This window comes from Lepidochelys kempii, chromosome 13, assembly GCF_965140265.1.
Source record: "Lepidochelys kempii isolate rLepKem1 chromosome 13, rLepKem1.hap2, whole genome shotgun sequence".
Lineage (NCBI taxonomy): Eukaryota > Metazoa > Chordata > Testudines > Cheloniidae > Lepidochelys > Lepidochelys kempii.
The window spans coordinates 20566317-20582370 of NC_133268.1; the positions used below are offsets into that span (position 1 = coordinate 20566317).

At 47.5% G+C, this 16054-nt stretch overlaps 1 protein-coding gene across 1 annotated transcript; it reads right to left on the reverse strand.

The window, feature by feature from the left end:
• Positions 1 to 1490: 1490 nt before the first annotated feature.
• Positions 1491 to 11966, reverse strand: MANBAL (mannosidase beta like). Its single transcript, XM_073309697.1, has 3 exons — positions 11875 to 11966; positions 4982 to 5178; positions 1491 to 1905 (listed from the first exon to the last, which is right to left on the reverse strand). Exons 2-3 carry the CDS (start codon positions 5153 to 5155, stop codon positions 1798 to 1800), a joined length of 282 nt encoding a protein of 93 aa, XP_073165798.1. The 5' UTR covers positions 5156 to 5178; positions 11875 to 11966; the 3' UTR covers positions 1491 to 1797.
• Positions 11967 to 16054: the final 4088 nt, after the last annotated feature.

The window sequence follows — 16054 nt, forward strand, 5'->3', positions numbered from 1 at the left end:
ACAGCAACAATTATTTTCATTCCCTTGGAGTCTCTGGGCAGGAATATGGAGCAAAACAAGGAATTTGTGGCCTACAAAGATCACTGTTCTCTATCATCTGTTTCATAACATTTCTTTGCTGCATCGAGAGATCATTCTAGCTCTGGAGTTGGGGTAGAGGGTGGGTGGGGTCTTCTTTTGTCTATTAGTGTTTCATTCGGTACTCTGTTGAAAACTGTCTGTAGAATAAATGAAGAGTGAATTCACAGAAGGATTCTCCAAGTCAGGTTTTAACCACCACTAATGTGCTTCCAGCAACCAATGACAGTGACATTCTGTGTAAGCAGGGAGGCAGAGCATCTGGGACAGTACCTACAGCACAGCTGAGAAGTGATCAGAAGTTTGAGTCAGACCCCTCTGAGTCCAAAAAAACCCCAGAAACACAAAAAGGAACAGATGGTTCAGTCTCTCTCTTCAGCAGTGGTAATCTGTAGAAGTGCAAACATATTGTTTTGCTTACGTTGTAGACCAAATGCAGTGTAATATCTGATACCCACTCACAGGCATCAATCCTGCAACTGGATCCTTCCTGTGTCCATTAACATCACTAAGATGCAGCATAGTGGCAGGGATCTGCCCACGTGGATCTGACTGCAGGACTGAGGCATTAATCAATAGAACACTTTCCTTCAAAGCAGATCCTAGTGCTGCTCTGAATTCTGAGTGCATTTAAGCAGTGGTTCTCATACTAATGACCCACTAGTGATCAAACAAGCTGGCATGTGAGCTCTCATCAGGGGGTAGTGCTGCCCTATTGAGGCTCTGCTGCTGTATCACCATGTATGTTTCTAATCCTTTCCAGCCACATTTAAATCTAACATTAGGTCTCTGGCCTCAAAGTGAGAGCCTGGAGGTGCATGGCTATACAGCAACACACACCATCATCTATGCTGTGTTTCATAGCGAGCTTATTGTCCTGTGGATTTTGCATTGCCTCCTTTCCCCAGGGCAGGATAATAGCTGACTTCAGAAGGAGTTCAGTGAGAGGAGACACAGGATACCATGCTAGGCAAAGCTGCATGCACACCCAAAATTTGCCTAAGAGCATTATAGATGGGAGGTCTGATAGAATGATTTCCATGCTTTGCTAGCAGCAGAACGTGGTACATAGAGTTTCTGTTTGTTGTGGGCAGACTGTTTGCAAAACTCCTAACCTCTCTGCTGCTGCTTCCTAGAATGGAACATCTCTGTATTTTTAAGAGCCCAGTAATCACCTAGTCCTTGCATTTTTTCAGCCCTTCTGACCACAGAAAGTTGCGGTTTCCACATTTTTTTCTTTCAGGTTGGAAGCAGAGGGGAAAGGTGTTTCCATGACTAGAGTGGCTAAAGAAAGCAGTCCCAGAGTGGTAGCGATAGGGGCAAGTGAAAGCCCTGAGCTGGGCGACTCTGGACTCAGGGGACTTATTACCTAAGGAGAATTTTTTTTTTTAAAAAACGTAACAAAGCCAAACTAAGCCATAAAATGCAGTGATGTATTTTAGATGTAACAACAATACAAGTGAATATAAAGCTGGGTGGTGTGATGTCCTTGATCCATCGGTCTTTAAAAGAATGACGTAGAAAAAGGTCTCCTCAGTGGCACAACACATGCCCCCCATTCCATGCCCTCACTTCACATCCCAGCCAGCAGGGAGGAGATGCAAGTGTAAGCTTTCCCTCCCCATCGGAGGTGAGATGATCCATGCTGACTAGGACAGTTAAATTAACCATCTGGCTGTGTGCAGTCCACTTGTCTTTAATGCTCCTTTACAAGGCCTTTTATCTCTTTTTCTTGGTTTCCTTCTTGGGTTTCTTGCTCAGCTGCGGAGCAGCCCCCTTTGGCTTCTTCACCACCTCTGAACTTTTAGACTCAAAACTGTCAGAGTCCTACAACAGTCAATTAAGAAAGGAACAGTCAGTAATGTTTTCAGGCATGAGATTTGTATTTCACATCTCATCCCAGTTCAGAATCTGAGTATCTATACCAAAAGGAGCAAGCAACTAATGTAAGGCCTTGTCAACACACACATTGCACCTGTTGGTTTAAACCTAGTCACATCGGTTTAAACATGCAGTCTGTAAATTACTGATGCAAGCTAACCCCTTGTTATCCAGATTTAATTTGATTTAGGAGTATCTATCTTGTTTCTTACACTGGTTTAAAATCATACACTGTTACTGATGCAACTCTGGGTATAGACCAGACCTCAGAAGCCAAGCAGAACCACATTCCATTACCAGTGAATTTGTTACACCCTTTAGGGAACACTTGGAGGAGGAAGAACAAAAGGACGGAGGGCAGGAAACAGAGAAGTGAAAATAAAAAAAATTCCAAATGGGAAGAACAGAAAAAGAATTCTGAAATCAGCTGAACAGGTGCTGAAACATTCAACAGGGATTTTGCAAAAAGAAAAACATCATCATGCATCATACATCATCAGACAACCCCCACTCCTCCAAAAAAACAAAAACAAACCAGCAGCAGGAATTTAAAGCTCAGAGTTTGTAATCAAGCCCCCAGATCTAGGAGAGAAGTTAGAGACAAAGCTCTCTTCACCTGGACTAAGAAGGATAGCTTAGAGACATCCCAATCTCTTCCTTCAAGGGAGATGATAGATAACATTTCTATTATGGGAACCAAACTCTAGTCATCTTGGAAAAATGCAAGGGAGCAGAGCCAGTCTCATCCCAGAAGGCACACACATGCAGATTGCCTCGTTTCATTAGATGAGTTTGGACATAAATATTGCTTATGCTTCTACGTTTCTATCAATCAATATGTGCCAACTGGAAAAGGACACACAAAAATGGCAGAGAAAGATGTGTTAGTTTTAAGCTTCCAAGAGAGAGTTACAGATAATGCAGGGGGAGGGGAGTAGCTGACAGTATCCTTTTGATCAATGAGCTTGGTTCAAATGTTTCTCAAGTTACAATGAGCTTGGTTCAAATGGTTCTTAAGTTGCTGCGCTATTACTATCCATATCTTTGTGGCCTTCCAAGGGAGGAGTCTTGGCTGGCTTGCTGAAGGATGTAATCAGTGCATGGGGAGCTGGGAAACAGTACAGCAATACTGTGGAGAAATAGAGCACTATGCAGCTCCTATTCAGGGACACAGAGTTCACTGCTGCCATATGATGATCACTGCTGCCTTCTAATGTTCAAAGCAAGGTAGTCTTCAAAGCCTGAAGCCTCCTCAAGTGCAGGAGGCTGTTCTGAATTCTACACAGACTCAAGCAGTTGGTGTCACTCCCATGACCAGAGACATCTAATTCTTGTTTATTAGCTTGTAAATTGATCATATGGGACTTGTCTGCAGCTTCTCTAAGAGGGCAGCATATGTGTGTTGAAAATTTAAACACAGCATGTGCACACCAAGGGATGGTTCCTTAAGCATTACAACTCTCATTCAGTGCCTGGCTTTCAGCTCCTTATGACAAAGTGTGAACTCTCCTTATTGTTCACTTTCAAAGTTCAGGCCATTAAACGTTCCCCCCCAAACATAACAGGATCAAGAAAATGAAAGAAACCACATCTCCCTTCAAGCTGCAGCTTGCTCTCACATACATACACACAAACACACCTTGAGCAGGTTCGGCATCTTCCATCTTAGAAATATATCTAAAGATACTTTACATTCAATGCATTATTGCGGTGTTCCAGGCTTCAGACACACGAAGTAGAGTTAATATTGTGATAAAGATACCCCTCATCCTTTCACAACAAGGATCAGATTTTCTAAACCAGGGGTTGGCAACCTTTGAGAAGTGGTGTGCCAAGTCTTCATTTATTTACTGTAATTTAAGGTTTTGCATGCCAGGGGTCGGCGGCTGGAACCCCAGACTGGCAGTGGGCTGAGCGGGGCCGGCAGATGGAACCCCAGACTGGCAGTGGGGGCAGCAGACAGAACCCCAGATCGGCAGCAGACTGAGCTGCTCAGCCTGCTGCCAACTCTGGGTTCCGTCCATCCAGGCTGGCAGCAGGCTGAGTGGGGCCGGCGGCCGGGACCCCGGCTGGCAGCAGAGTGCCACTAAAAATCAGCTCGCATGCCACCTTTGGCACACATGCCGCAGGTTGCCGACCCCTGTTCTAAACAAATCTATTACCAGCAGTAAAGAGAACAAAACTTCCCAAGTTAAGTTGTTCCAGTAAATACTGGCCTCCACCCTACACATCAAGACAAATACATATACATAAAATCACTATGTATTGCGGTCTGATTGCCATCAGGAAAAGTTGGTGTAACGACTAAAGACCCTACAAATACATGGGTTACCAAGTGCATTTGAATCTTGTTCTATCAGAACAGCCAGTTGGACTTTGATCACTCCAGTTTAGCCCATATTTTACATTTTAACTCCATCTCACGTTTGCTTTGTGCCCTGTAGTTTACATTATCATCCCCCACTTGTGCGGACTACAGCCAGGTGGCCTTCCACATGTCTGCACAGAGGTGGGAGTCAGTCCTGAGAGCTGTGTTGCTGGTGCCAGCAAACACCGGGAAATTCAGCTGTATCACATGCAGCGCTACCCTTTATCAAGGATTATGAAAAGGCAGACTCTACTGAGGGTACGCCTTGATTGGCTTCTTGACCAACAGGGTAAAGAATGGACAAGACCAATACTAATATGGCAATGTAGATTTGAGACTGAAGTCACCCCTTTGTCTGTGTGCTGGAAGAAACTGGGAGCAATGCAGAGGCAAGGACACTTAGCCCACATGAAAAGTGCTGCTCCCTTGTGCTGATGCTCAGAGAAGCCCTGGCAGGCTCAGCTGTTCCCACCTTCTGTGGCTGGGGAGTGGGTTGCAGTGACGTGGGACTGTTAAGGCGGAAGAGAGGGAAAGGGATCCTCGCAGAAAAGACAGGAAATGCACTGAACTACAGAATTGCTGATCAACCATTAGGTTCTGGCTACCACCACTCGATTGTGCCCACTCATGCTGGCACTGCAGAGAGCAACTTACTGTCTTATGGGACTTTGAAATTGGGAGGATTATGGCCAGGACACAGATCAGCTGGAAAATGGCTCCAAAAAAGAGTCCATAGCGCAGCAGGTTCTCCATGAATGTGGGCTCTGGGACTTCAGGGGGAGAGAAATCCAGCTCGGCAGCCATGGCAGAAGCTCCTTCCTCCTTCATGAACACTCTCAAGAAGTCAGTTTCTACAGTGAAATAATGACAGAAGATTGTTTACTTTGAGGCATAGTTTCTAGAATTCAGTCAATTTTATTTTCCATTAAAAAACAACCTCACAGAATAAATGATGTTGGTGCCTCTAAAGGCATTGTCATGCTTCAGAGTCAATAACAAGGAGGGGACTGAAATTCACACTTCAGACGCCTTAATCTTTTGCAAGCTGCTGACCAGAATAGCCTTCCAATGACCAGAATAGCTTGCTTATGGGTGGGAGGAGGCTAAACAAATTGCCACGTATGTGCTGGCCATACAGTGATAGCGGGAAAGCAATGAGCAAGTATATATTTACCCCTGAAATGGAACATGTGATTGGACATTTATTACTACTTACATTTTGCATCACAGGAGAGCGTGCAGGTCTCAACCATGAACACAGCCCCATTGTACTAGACTCTGTACATACACATAGCAAAACAGTCCATGCCCTGAAAAGCGTACTAGCTAAATAGACAACACAGAGTATTATTATCCCCATTTGACAGATAGGCCCTGATCCAGCAAAGCACTTAACATGTGAGTTGACCCATAAAGTCAGTGGGACTACTCACATGCTTAAGTGCTTGGCTGAACTGAGACCTCTGTGACTTGTCCAAGGTCACACAGGAAGATTGTGGTGGAGATGGGAATCGAAGTTGGCTAGATTGTCGGGCTCAACAGGTAGTGATCAATGGCTCCATATCTAGTTGGCAGCCGGTATCTAACGGAGTGCCCCAAGGGTCGGTCCTGGGGCCGGTTTTGTTCAATATCTTCATTAATGATCTGGAGGATGGTGTGGATTGCACCCTCAGCAAGTTTGCAGATGACACTAAACTGGGAGGAGAGGTAGATACTCTGGAGGGTAGGGATAGGATACAGAGGGACCTAGACAAATTGGAGGATTGGGCCAAAAGAAAACTGATGAGGTTGAACAAGGACAAGTGCAGAGTCCTGCACTTAGGACGGAAGAATCCCATGCACCGCTACAGACTAGGGACCGAATGGCTAGGCAGCAGTTCTGCAGAGAAAGACGTAGGGGTGACAGTGGACGAGAAGCTGGATATGAGTCAACAGTGTGCCCTTGTTCGAGGGACGTGATCGTTCCCCTCTATTCGACATTGGTGAGGCCTCATCTGGAGTACTGTGTCCAGTTTTGGGCCCCACACTACAAGAAGGATGTGGAAAAATTGGAAAGAGTCCAGCGAAGGGCAACAAAAATGATTAGGGGTCTGGAACACATGACTTGTGAGGAGAGGCTGAGGGAACTGGGATTGTTTAGTCTACGGAAGAGAAGAATGAGGGGGGATTTGATAGCTGCTTTTAACTACCTGAAAGGTGGATCCAAAGAGGATGGTTCTAGACTGTTCTCAGTGGTAGAAGAGGACAGGACAAGGAGTAATGGTCTCAAGTTGCAGTGGGGGAGATTTAGGTTGGATATTAGGAAAAACTTTTTCACTAGGAGGGTGGTGAAACACTGGAATGCGTTACCTAGGGAGGTGGTAGAATCTCCTTCCTTAGAAGTTTTTAAGGTCAGGCTTGACAAAGCCCTGGCTCGGATGACTTAGTTGGGGATTGGTCCTGCTCTGGGCAGGGGGTTGGACCAGATGACCTCCAGAGGTCCCTTCCAACTCTGATATTCTATGATTCTATGATCTCCTGAATCCCAGCTGGGTGCTTAAACCACAAGACCATTCTTCCTCTCCTTAAATTTTATTCCAAATCATTTGTTAATGGAGAAGCCTATTCATTTTGTGAATCAGGGAAACAGCTTTCTATAATAATGATTAAGTCTCTTGCCAGAATTGCTTGATAAATTCAGAGGCTGCACCTGCCATGGTAGTCACAAGAGTGAAGCTTAAGTGATATGAGATGCTATCAGCACCCTGAGAGGCATGCTCACAGTTTTCCTATTTCTACTCGGCAGAGCTGATTTAACGACATCCCGTTATGCTGACATACAACATTAAAGGGGCAAGGTCAACTTAAAAGGTTCCCATGTCCATAGACATGTGCAGGATCAGGGTCTAAAACAGTAGGACCGGTGATTTATTGGCTTGTGCACACAACATTTTCCTGTCCCCAATGTTAAGGCAGTTTGTTTGCGGGATTTCGCTATAGGTGTGTTTTAGTTAGATAGTTATCCCCAAAGCAACCTCTGTGTTTGTCTGACTGGGAGAGATATGACAAAAGAGTAAATGGCTTCTTTAAACTCTGTTTAAAATACAAGAGGCCAGTCCTTCAGCTGGATCTGCCCTCAGAGCAGGGCTGATGGGGCTCTACACAGGCACCTATGCAGATCCAAATGCAGGACTAAGTCCAAGGTGGTGTCAAGCAAGCATGCTCAGAAGTAATTTTTTTCAACTTTCTTATTTTAAAATCACCACGCAAACCAAGCAAAGTCATCAATTCTTAGTGAAGAACTGAGGCAGGGAAAATTTTAAACTTCAGTTATTTTGTTATCTGGCTTTGTTTAAAAAAGAAAAAAAAAGTTAGAACTTTTTTTTTTTTTAAAGATTGTATTCCCTGCCCTCATCCTTCTCATCAAATTGAAAAACAGCAAAAAGGATTTTTGCTCAAGCTTTCAACAAACAACAATAACTTTTTTTATTTTTAAACACACTTCCACTAACCCCCACTGATACGTCAACCTACCAAAAATATATGTGCAAAAATAAACCAAAAAAGGGAACTGATACATACAGTGTGAAAATAGAGAACTCCTGATCTCATACAGCACAAATCTCCCTTCCATCCCTACTTATCTATTTCATATCTCATTGAGGCTTAGGGAAGTTTTCTAAAAATTTCCCCGGGGTGTTAGCAGCATCAGGAGCCCGAGTGTAGAAAGCATATCAGCTGCCACCACCATTTTAAGCACTGTGCCACTAGATCTGCTCACAGCAGATCTAATTTATACAGTTAAAAAAATAAAAAAATCCCACCATAGAAAAGTTTTCTAGTGTAAATAAGGCTCCTGCATCTAACATAAAGCCCAAACCTGCAAACATTTACGTTTATACATGCATTTAACTTTACACACATTAGTACTCCCAGAGGGTCTAAGTTAAATACACGTATAAGTCTTTGCAGGATCAGGGCCTTACTGCTTGGCAGAACACTTCCAGCCCTTTGTCTTCACTGCAAAAAAAGTGAGTCTTTACACCAAATGTAAAGCCTTTACTTTACACCAAGTCTTTACCTCAGTGTAAAATCCTAGTGAAGACAAGGCACAGTAGTTTTTATCTCAAAACGCTAGTCAAGCTAAACCCTAGCGAGCCGTGGGGTTGACTTCAACTAGCTACATCAAGTAGCTACATCAAGGTAAAAACTAGCTGTGCCTTGTCTCATAAGAACGGCCATACCGGTCAGACCAAAAGTCCATCTAGCCCAGTATCCTGTTTTCAGACATTGGCCAATGCCAGGTGCCCCAGAGGGAATGAACAGAACAGGTCATCATCAAGCGATCCACTCTCTGTTGCCCATTCTCAGCCTTTGGCAAACAGAGGCTAGGGACACCATCCCTGCCCATCCTGGCTAATAGCCATTGATGGACCTATCCTCCATGAACTTGTCTCCACTAGGATTTTACATCAAGCTAGCCATCTCAATGTAAAAAACACACTATTTTTGTAGAAGCGAAGACATAGGCACAGAGTTGTAACCCTGAAGCTAACAAGGAACTAGTCACACATAGTGGATTTTAAAGTAGGGATTGGGGGACTGGAAGTAGTGGATACCATGGGCTTAATCTGGCACCCACTGAAGTCAATGGAAGGTATAACAATTGACTTCACTGAGTGCAGGATCAGGCCCTGTGCCCAGTGGTTAAGAGTTTTCAGAATCAGGACCACAGGTTATGAGCTCTACAGAGGAGGGAATGAATTTGACTGTCATTTTATGATGTTTGTATAGTGCCTAAAATAAGGGGGAGGAGGACAATCCCTCATTTGGGGCCTACCACAATATAGCTATACAGCACCACGCACACCAAAACCACTAAGAAACAATGCATCATACATCCATCTATGGGTAAAGACAAAGAATGACAGTGTCAGAGCAAAAGGTGAATGTTTCCAGTGATCTGGCCAGATCTGGGTATCTGAAGCTAGTCAGTAGGCCCCTCAATAGAAACAGCCTGAATTTCAAGGGTGTTGGGAGCCAGCAGCTTCCATTGGCTTCCATGGGATTTCAAGGTGCTCCGCTCTTCTGAAAATGAGACCACTTCTATTTACAGCTATGGGTTTAGGGGCCTAACTTTAGGTACCCATGTTTGACAGTTTTGGCCTGGGACTTTAATGGAAACAGCTAAGCAGCCTTGTAGCTGAGTGACATCCTTCACGTTCAGGGTGTCTATTCAGTCTTTGATAAAGTCGGTTAAGAGGACACCTGGTCCCAGGCAGATTATAAAGAAGAAACGAAGCAAGGGGATTCATTTGGTGCATGTTTTCAATTGTGAGCCATGCACGGGGTGGGCGGGAGGATTCCCATTAACCTGATGAGACTTCTCCTGTCTATAATAAACAAAGGGGAGACATTTTCCAGTCCCCCAATCCCTACTTTAAAAACAAAAATCACTTCCTGATTTAGCTGTGGTGACTCAGACCCCTTCCTTATTCCGTTCTCCTACCAGGCACAGCGCTCTCCTCTGCACCCCCAGCTGCACAAAAACCTTTCTGAGCATCCTGAGTTTGTATCTCACCCTCCCAACCTGTCCTGAGCACCCCCACCATCCCTACATTCCTACCCTGATCCTCTGACCCCCATCCCATCCTCTGAGCCCCCCTCATCCCTACCCTGATCCTCTGACCCGCGTCCCATCCTCTGAGCCCCTCATCCCTACCCCGATCCTCTGAGCCCCGTCCCATCCTCTGAGCCCCCCTTCATCCCTACCCCGATCCTCTGAGCCCCATCCCATCCTCTGAGCCCCCCTCATCCCTACCCCGATCCTCTGAGCTCCGTCCCATCCTCTGAGCCCCCCTCATCCCTACCCCGATCCTCTGAGCCCCGTCCCATCCTCTGAGCCCCCCTCATCCCTACCCCGATCCTCTGACCCCCGTCCCATCCTCTGAGCCCCCCTCATCCCTACCACGATCCTCTGAGCCCCCCATTCCTACCCTGATCCTCTGAGCCCCATCCCATCCTCTGAGCCCCCCTCATCCCTACCCTGATCCTCTGACCCCCGTCCCATCCTCTGAGCCCCCCCCATCCCTACCCTGATCCTCTAAGCCCCCCCATCCCTACCCCGATCCTCTGACCCCCGCCCCATCGTCTGAGCCCCCCTCATCCCCACCCCAATCATCTGACCCCCGCCCCATCGTCTGAGCCCCCCTTCATCCCTACCCTGATCCTCTGACCCCCGTCCCATCCTCTGAGCCCCCCCCATCCCTACCCTGATCCTCTAAGCCCCCCCATCCCTACCCCGATCCTCTGACCCCCGCCCCATCGTCTGAGCCCCCCTCATCCCCACCCCAATCATCTGACCCCCGCCCCATCGTCTGAGCCCCCCTTCATCCCTACCCTGATCCTCTGACCCGTGTCCCATCCTCTGAGCCCCCCTCATCCCTACCCTGATCCTCTGACCCTGTCCCATCCTCTGAGCCCCCCTCATCCCTACCCCGATCCTCTGAGCCCCGTCCCATCCTCTGAGCCCCCCTCATCCCTACCACGATCCTCTGAGCCCCCCCATTCCTACCCCGATCCTCTGAGCCCCATCCCATCCTCTGAGCCCCCCTCATCCCTACCCTGATCCTCTGACCCCCATCCCATCCTCTGAGCCCCCCCCATCCCTACCCTGATCCTCTAAGCCCTCCCATCCCCACCCCAATCATCTGACCCCCGCCCCATCGTCTGAGCCCCCCTTCATCCCTACCCTGATCCTCTGACCCGTGTCCCATCCTCTGAGCCCCCCTCATCCCTGTCCCATCCTCTGAGCCCATCCCATCCTCTGAGCCCCCCTCATCCCTACCCTGATCCTCTGACCCTGTCCCATCCTCTGAGCCCCCCCATTCCTACCCCGATCCTCTGAGCCCCATCCCATCCTCTGAGCCCCCCTCATCCCTACCCTGATCCTCTGACCCCCATCCCATCCTCTGAGCCCCCCCATCCCTACCCTGATCCTCTAAGCCCTCCCATCCCCACCCCAATCATCTGACCCCCGCCCCATCGTCTGAGCCCCCCTTCATCCCTACCCTGATCCTCTGACCCGTGTCCCATCCTCTGAGCCCCCCTCATCCCTGTCCCATCCTCTGAGCCCATCCCATCCTCTGAGCCCCCCTCATCCCTACCCTGATCCTCTGACCCTGTCCCATCCTCTGAGCCCCCCCATTCCTACCCCGATCCTCTGAGCCCCATCCCATCCTCTGAGCCCCCCTCATCCCTACCCTGATCCTCTGACCCCCGCCCCATCCTCTGAGCCCCTCATCCCTACCCCGATCCTCTGAGCCCCCTCATCCCTACCCCGATCCTCTGAGCCCCGTCCCATCCTCTGAGCCCCCCTCATCCCCACTCCGATTCTCTGACCCCCACCCCATCCTCTGAGCCTCTCCTCATTCCCACCCCGATCCTCTGACCCCCGTCCCATCCTCTGAGCCCCCCATCCACCTCCCCGATCCTCTGACCCCCGTCCCATCCTCTGAGCCCCTTCACTCTCCCCCTCCCTCCCGATCCCCCACCCCCGCGCCTCTCACCTCCCGCGCCAGCGGCCAGGCCTCGCCGCCCGGGAAGTGATTCCTCCCAGCGCCGCAGGAAGCGCTTCCTCCCTCCCCTCCCGTAGCAACCAGCTCCGGGCCGGCGTTGCTAGGGACCTCCCACACCCCGCCGCGCCGCATGTGACCCGCCCCCCGCCGCGAGCCTTGTTGGCGTTTAACTGCTTTGTGACGCCGCAGCCACCAGCGGGGAGCGGGGCCGCGCGCTCAGCGCACAGACCCCGGCCGGTCCTTACCCCGGGCCCGGCGCTGCTCTGCCCGGACCGAGTCTGCAGGGTGGAGCTGGGCCCGTGCTGCCGCGCTCAGAGCCCGAGCCACGTACAGGGGTCGGACTCAACTGGGGCCCCCGATCCTGCAGCCAGCCCCCCAGGGGGCAAGGGTGGGGTTGTGTGCGCCAGTGCTATTCCAAGAGTGGGGTGTTTTAAAAGGAGATCTTTGAGCCCGCTCTCTCCTCCACCCTTGTCCTGGCCCTCGACGTCCCGCAGACTCAGGCACTGTTGCAGGGGTGGCTCCTTTACGTGGGGCTGGCGGAGCCCCATCCCACTGCCCCCCATTCTCCACCTATCAGACTGGGGCAGGTGGCGCTCAGGCCTTCTGCCCTGTGGGGATGGGGAGGGTCATGGGGCTTCAGCCCCAGGGCAGGCACCTGCTGGGGCTCGGGGCTTCAGCAGAAGTGGGGCTGAAGCCCCAAACCGCAGCAGGCGCTCGCCGCATGGCTGAAGTCTGGAGCTGTGGCAGGTGCACCCAGCTCTCGAGCTTCCGCAGATTATCGTATGTGGCTCAGAGGGTGAGTACGTTTGGCCACCCCTGTACTATAGAATCATAGAATATCAGGGTTGGAAGGGACCCCAGAAGGTCATCTAGTCCAACCCCCTGCTCAAAGCAGGACCAATTCCCAATTAAATCATCCCAGCCAGGGCTTTGTCAAGCCTGACCTTAAAAACCTCTAAGGAAGGAGATTCTACCACCTCCCTAGGTAAGGAGGACACCAGAGAACCGGAATAGAACAAAGGGTTTAACTCTGTCTCATAAACATACTATGCGAAATCTAAGTGGGGTCCTAATTATCCCCCCCTTCCCTTTGTTTTGGGGTTATTTTTCTTTCTTCCTACTCCTAATTCCTGGTCCCTCCTCTTTCTTCCCTCTCATAGGTTTGCTCAGGTGATGCAGCAGCCTGTCTCCTTTAGATTTATCATCTCCACCCAATTGTTCCGCTTCTGCAATCCCTTATCTCACCGTTAAAATATTTAGCTGTCATTTAAGTTTATTTCTACTGTTTGCTTCAGTGGCCTCAGGCAATTTATTCCAGATGTGTCTTGTTCTGTATATAATTGGCACCCTGTTTAATGCTACTTTCCTGATTTTCAGAAAGCAGGTGGTTTTGGAAACCCCTTCTAGTCTGGCTCTGTCTTATATCAAACCCTTTCATAAGTCTGAATACGCAGGTAAAGTCACTTTGAAGTCCCTCTGCTTCTTCACATTCAAATAGGACCACTATCTCAAGACTTCTCTTTTCAACCATGCATTCAGCCTGAACGCTGTACATTGAGGCCAGCTGTGGAGCAGTACCATCCAGAAGGGCACGTTTCCAAATATCAGGTCCAAAATAGCTTGTGATTCTGTTGTCTGTATTCAACAAACTGCCTAAGGAAGAAATCTTGTACAGTGCTGCCTCCTCAATCTACATGTTCCCCTCAAGATTGTTGTGTTATCTAAATATATATGAATAATTAACACAGGCCACCCTCCCATCTATGATCAATCACCTGACTTTTCCCTTTTCACAGGCTTCTTTTTACCTGTAATTTTCCTGAGCTTGTCTCCTTAAAGTGCTTTGGCACAACCATTATGAATTGCACATCAGTCTGTGCTGCGTCCAAGGAATCTCTCTGTCATTTAGTTGCCCAGATTCAGGGCCCAATCATGAAAGGTAAGGGGGGGAAAAAACAACAACTTTTTCGCTTCTTTGTCACGTATAAAAAGTCTGAAAGATTTTTCTTTTTCTCCCTATTTTTTACCTTTGAAATATCAGTAATGTCAAATCTAGTTTTCCTTGTTTTGTTTTTTTTTCCTTCTGAGAACTCACTGACTATCCTAAATGGGTGTGGGGAGTTTTCTGAGCCCTGTGAAGGGTCAGACAACTGAGTCTGTAATAAATGACTGCTTGTCAAGTGTTTTGAGTTCAATAGGTGTTAGTAAAAACAGGCAAATAAAAATCACTTCCTCCCTCATGTAACAGGTTTCACTTATTTGTTACCTGAGATGTCATAGTCCTACTAGTTCTCTGGTTTTCCATAGAGATATCCATGTTAAAAAGGGTATATAGGACACCTGGATGTATAACGTGAAAAACATTTAGGAAAAAAATCCCTACCTTAGAAACAATTCTGGGAACTGACATCACCCATGGCTGCTTACATTTAGAGTTGAACTGGGGAGGGCAGTGAGATCTGCCACTATTGACCCAAAACACTGAATTAAAAAAATCATCTCTGGGACCGAGAAATCCTTTTACCAATAATTCTGTGGAAATGGAGATCAAGGAATGTCCTGGCAAAGGTGGCCAGATGACATTCCTGACTGAGAGAAGACTCAGGGTCAGGTTGTTAGCTGGTGTAAAGATACCAAATCTATTGAATTCAATAGAGCTCTGCAGATTTACACCACCTGAGAATCTGGCTCTCAGAATCAGAAATTTCTGGCTAAAGGGAGCAAAATACACTATTGTTTGCTTATGTTCAGCCTGATGCAAACAGGTATTACAGGCAAAAGGTCTTTTTTCCAAAAAAGAATTCAACTAGATGTTTTGAAATATCAAATGGAAGTCAATGTGACTCAGAAAACCAAAGTTTACCTTTCCAGGTCTTGCATTTATAACAAGAATCACCACTCTGGATTTATATAATCCCTTTCATCCAAGGATTTGAAAGCCGCATAAAAACTAAAACTCACAACTAGATGATTATCCCAATTCTACCAGTGGAGAAACTCGGCACAGGAACTTGTTTATTCAAGGCCTAAATCCCATTTTTAAAAGTGAGTTATGCCCACAGGACCCTACATCTCATTAAAAGTCAGTAGGACTTGGGCTCCTCAATACCTAACAGCCAGCTCCTCAAAGATATTTAGGTACCTGACTCCCCACTGAGTTCAACTGGGAATTAGACACCTAAATACCTTTGATTGAGGATCTGGGCCTAAGTCACTTTTGGAAATAGGATTTAGGCTCCTAAATTCACTTAGGTACTTTTAGAAACTTTAACCTGGATCTCCTGCCCTAACAATTTCCATGGGATCTTCATGTTCCCATATCACCTTAATACCATCAGAGCTCTCTCTGGTAACAGCATTTCAGATGCCTATAGAGGGAGATCTCTGAGCAGAGGCAGCTATATACAGCTTCCACACTTTATACCAATGTCTGCTTCTCCTCCCCCAGCATTTTGCCATGGCAAAATATCAAGACAACAGCTGCAGGTTTTGGAAAGGCCCCATCCACTCCGTAAGCTAGCAGCCTGACACTTCAGTAGAAACCCAGACATTGAATAGAACCCACCAATTGAAGTGTATTTTAAAAATATAGAAAAAGGAGGGCATTTATCAGATTGAATATACTGTGTGAATGATGGCTTAGCAAAGTCTTGGGAAATTTGAGAGGATTCTCTGTCCATAAACTTGACTTTTACTTTTCAGATACTTTTCAGACACTTAAATAGCACCTTTCATCTGAGGCTCTCAAAGCACGGCTGCTACTCTGAAACCTTTCCAAAGATGGGTATTCAGATCTGCATTTTTACAGATGGGGAAACTGAGGCACAACAGGGTTATGCCAACATCTTGAAAAACAGCCTTTGATTTGGGAGGGGGCTCTATTTCTGGTTCCCTAGCCTGAGACCTTTGGGGCCTGATTTTTAAACAGGCTGAGTACCCACAGCTCCCATTGACTTTCAGTTTGTATATGAGGTTGTCAGTGCCTCTGAAAACTACGATCCGAGGCCTTTCAATCTGGGTTCCCAAAATCTGAGAAACACAAAATCAGAGGCCAGTTTTGAAAACATGGGCAAGGTTACAGAGCAAGAGGAGCTCAGATCCCCTAGCTCCCCATCCAGTGCTGGACTAGGACCTGTCAGCTTTTTGGAAAATTATCTCTCAAAATTGCAAT

What these genes read in the sequence shown, in the direction of transcription:
- MANBAL (XM_073309697.1), bottom strand. Translation starts at nt 5,155, where the DNA reads ATGAAGGAGGAAGGAGCTTCTGCCATGGCTGCCGAGCTGGATTTCTCT. An exon ending in TTTCAAAGTCCCATAAGACA is followed by an intron (nt 1,906 to 4,981) that starts GTAAGTTGCTCT and finishes TGACTGTTGTAG; the next exon opens with GACTCTGACAGTTTTGAGTC.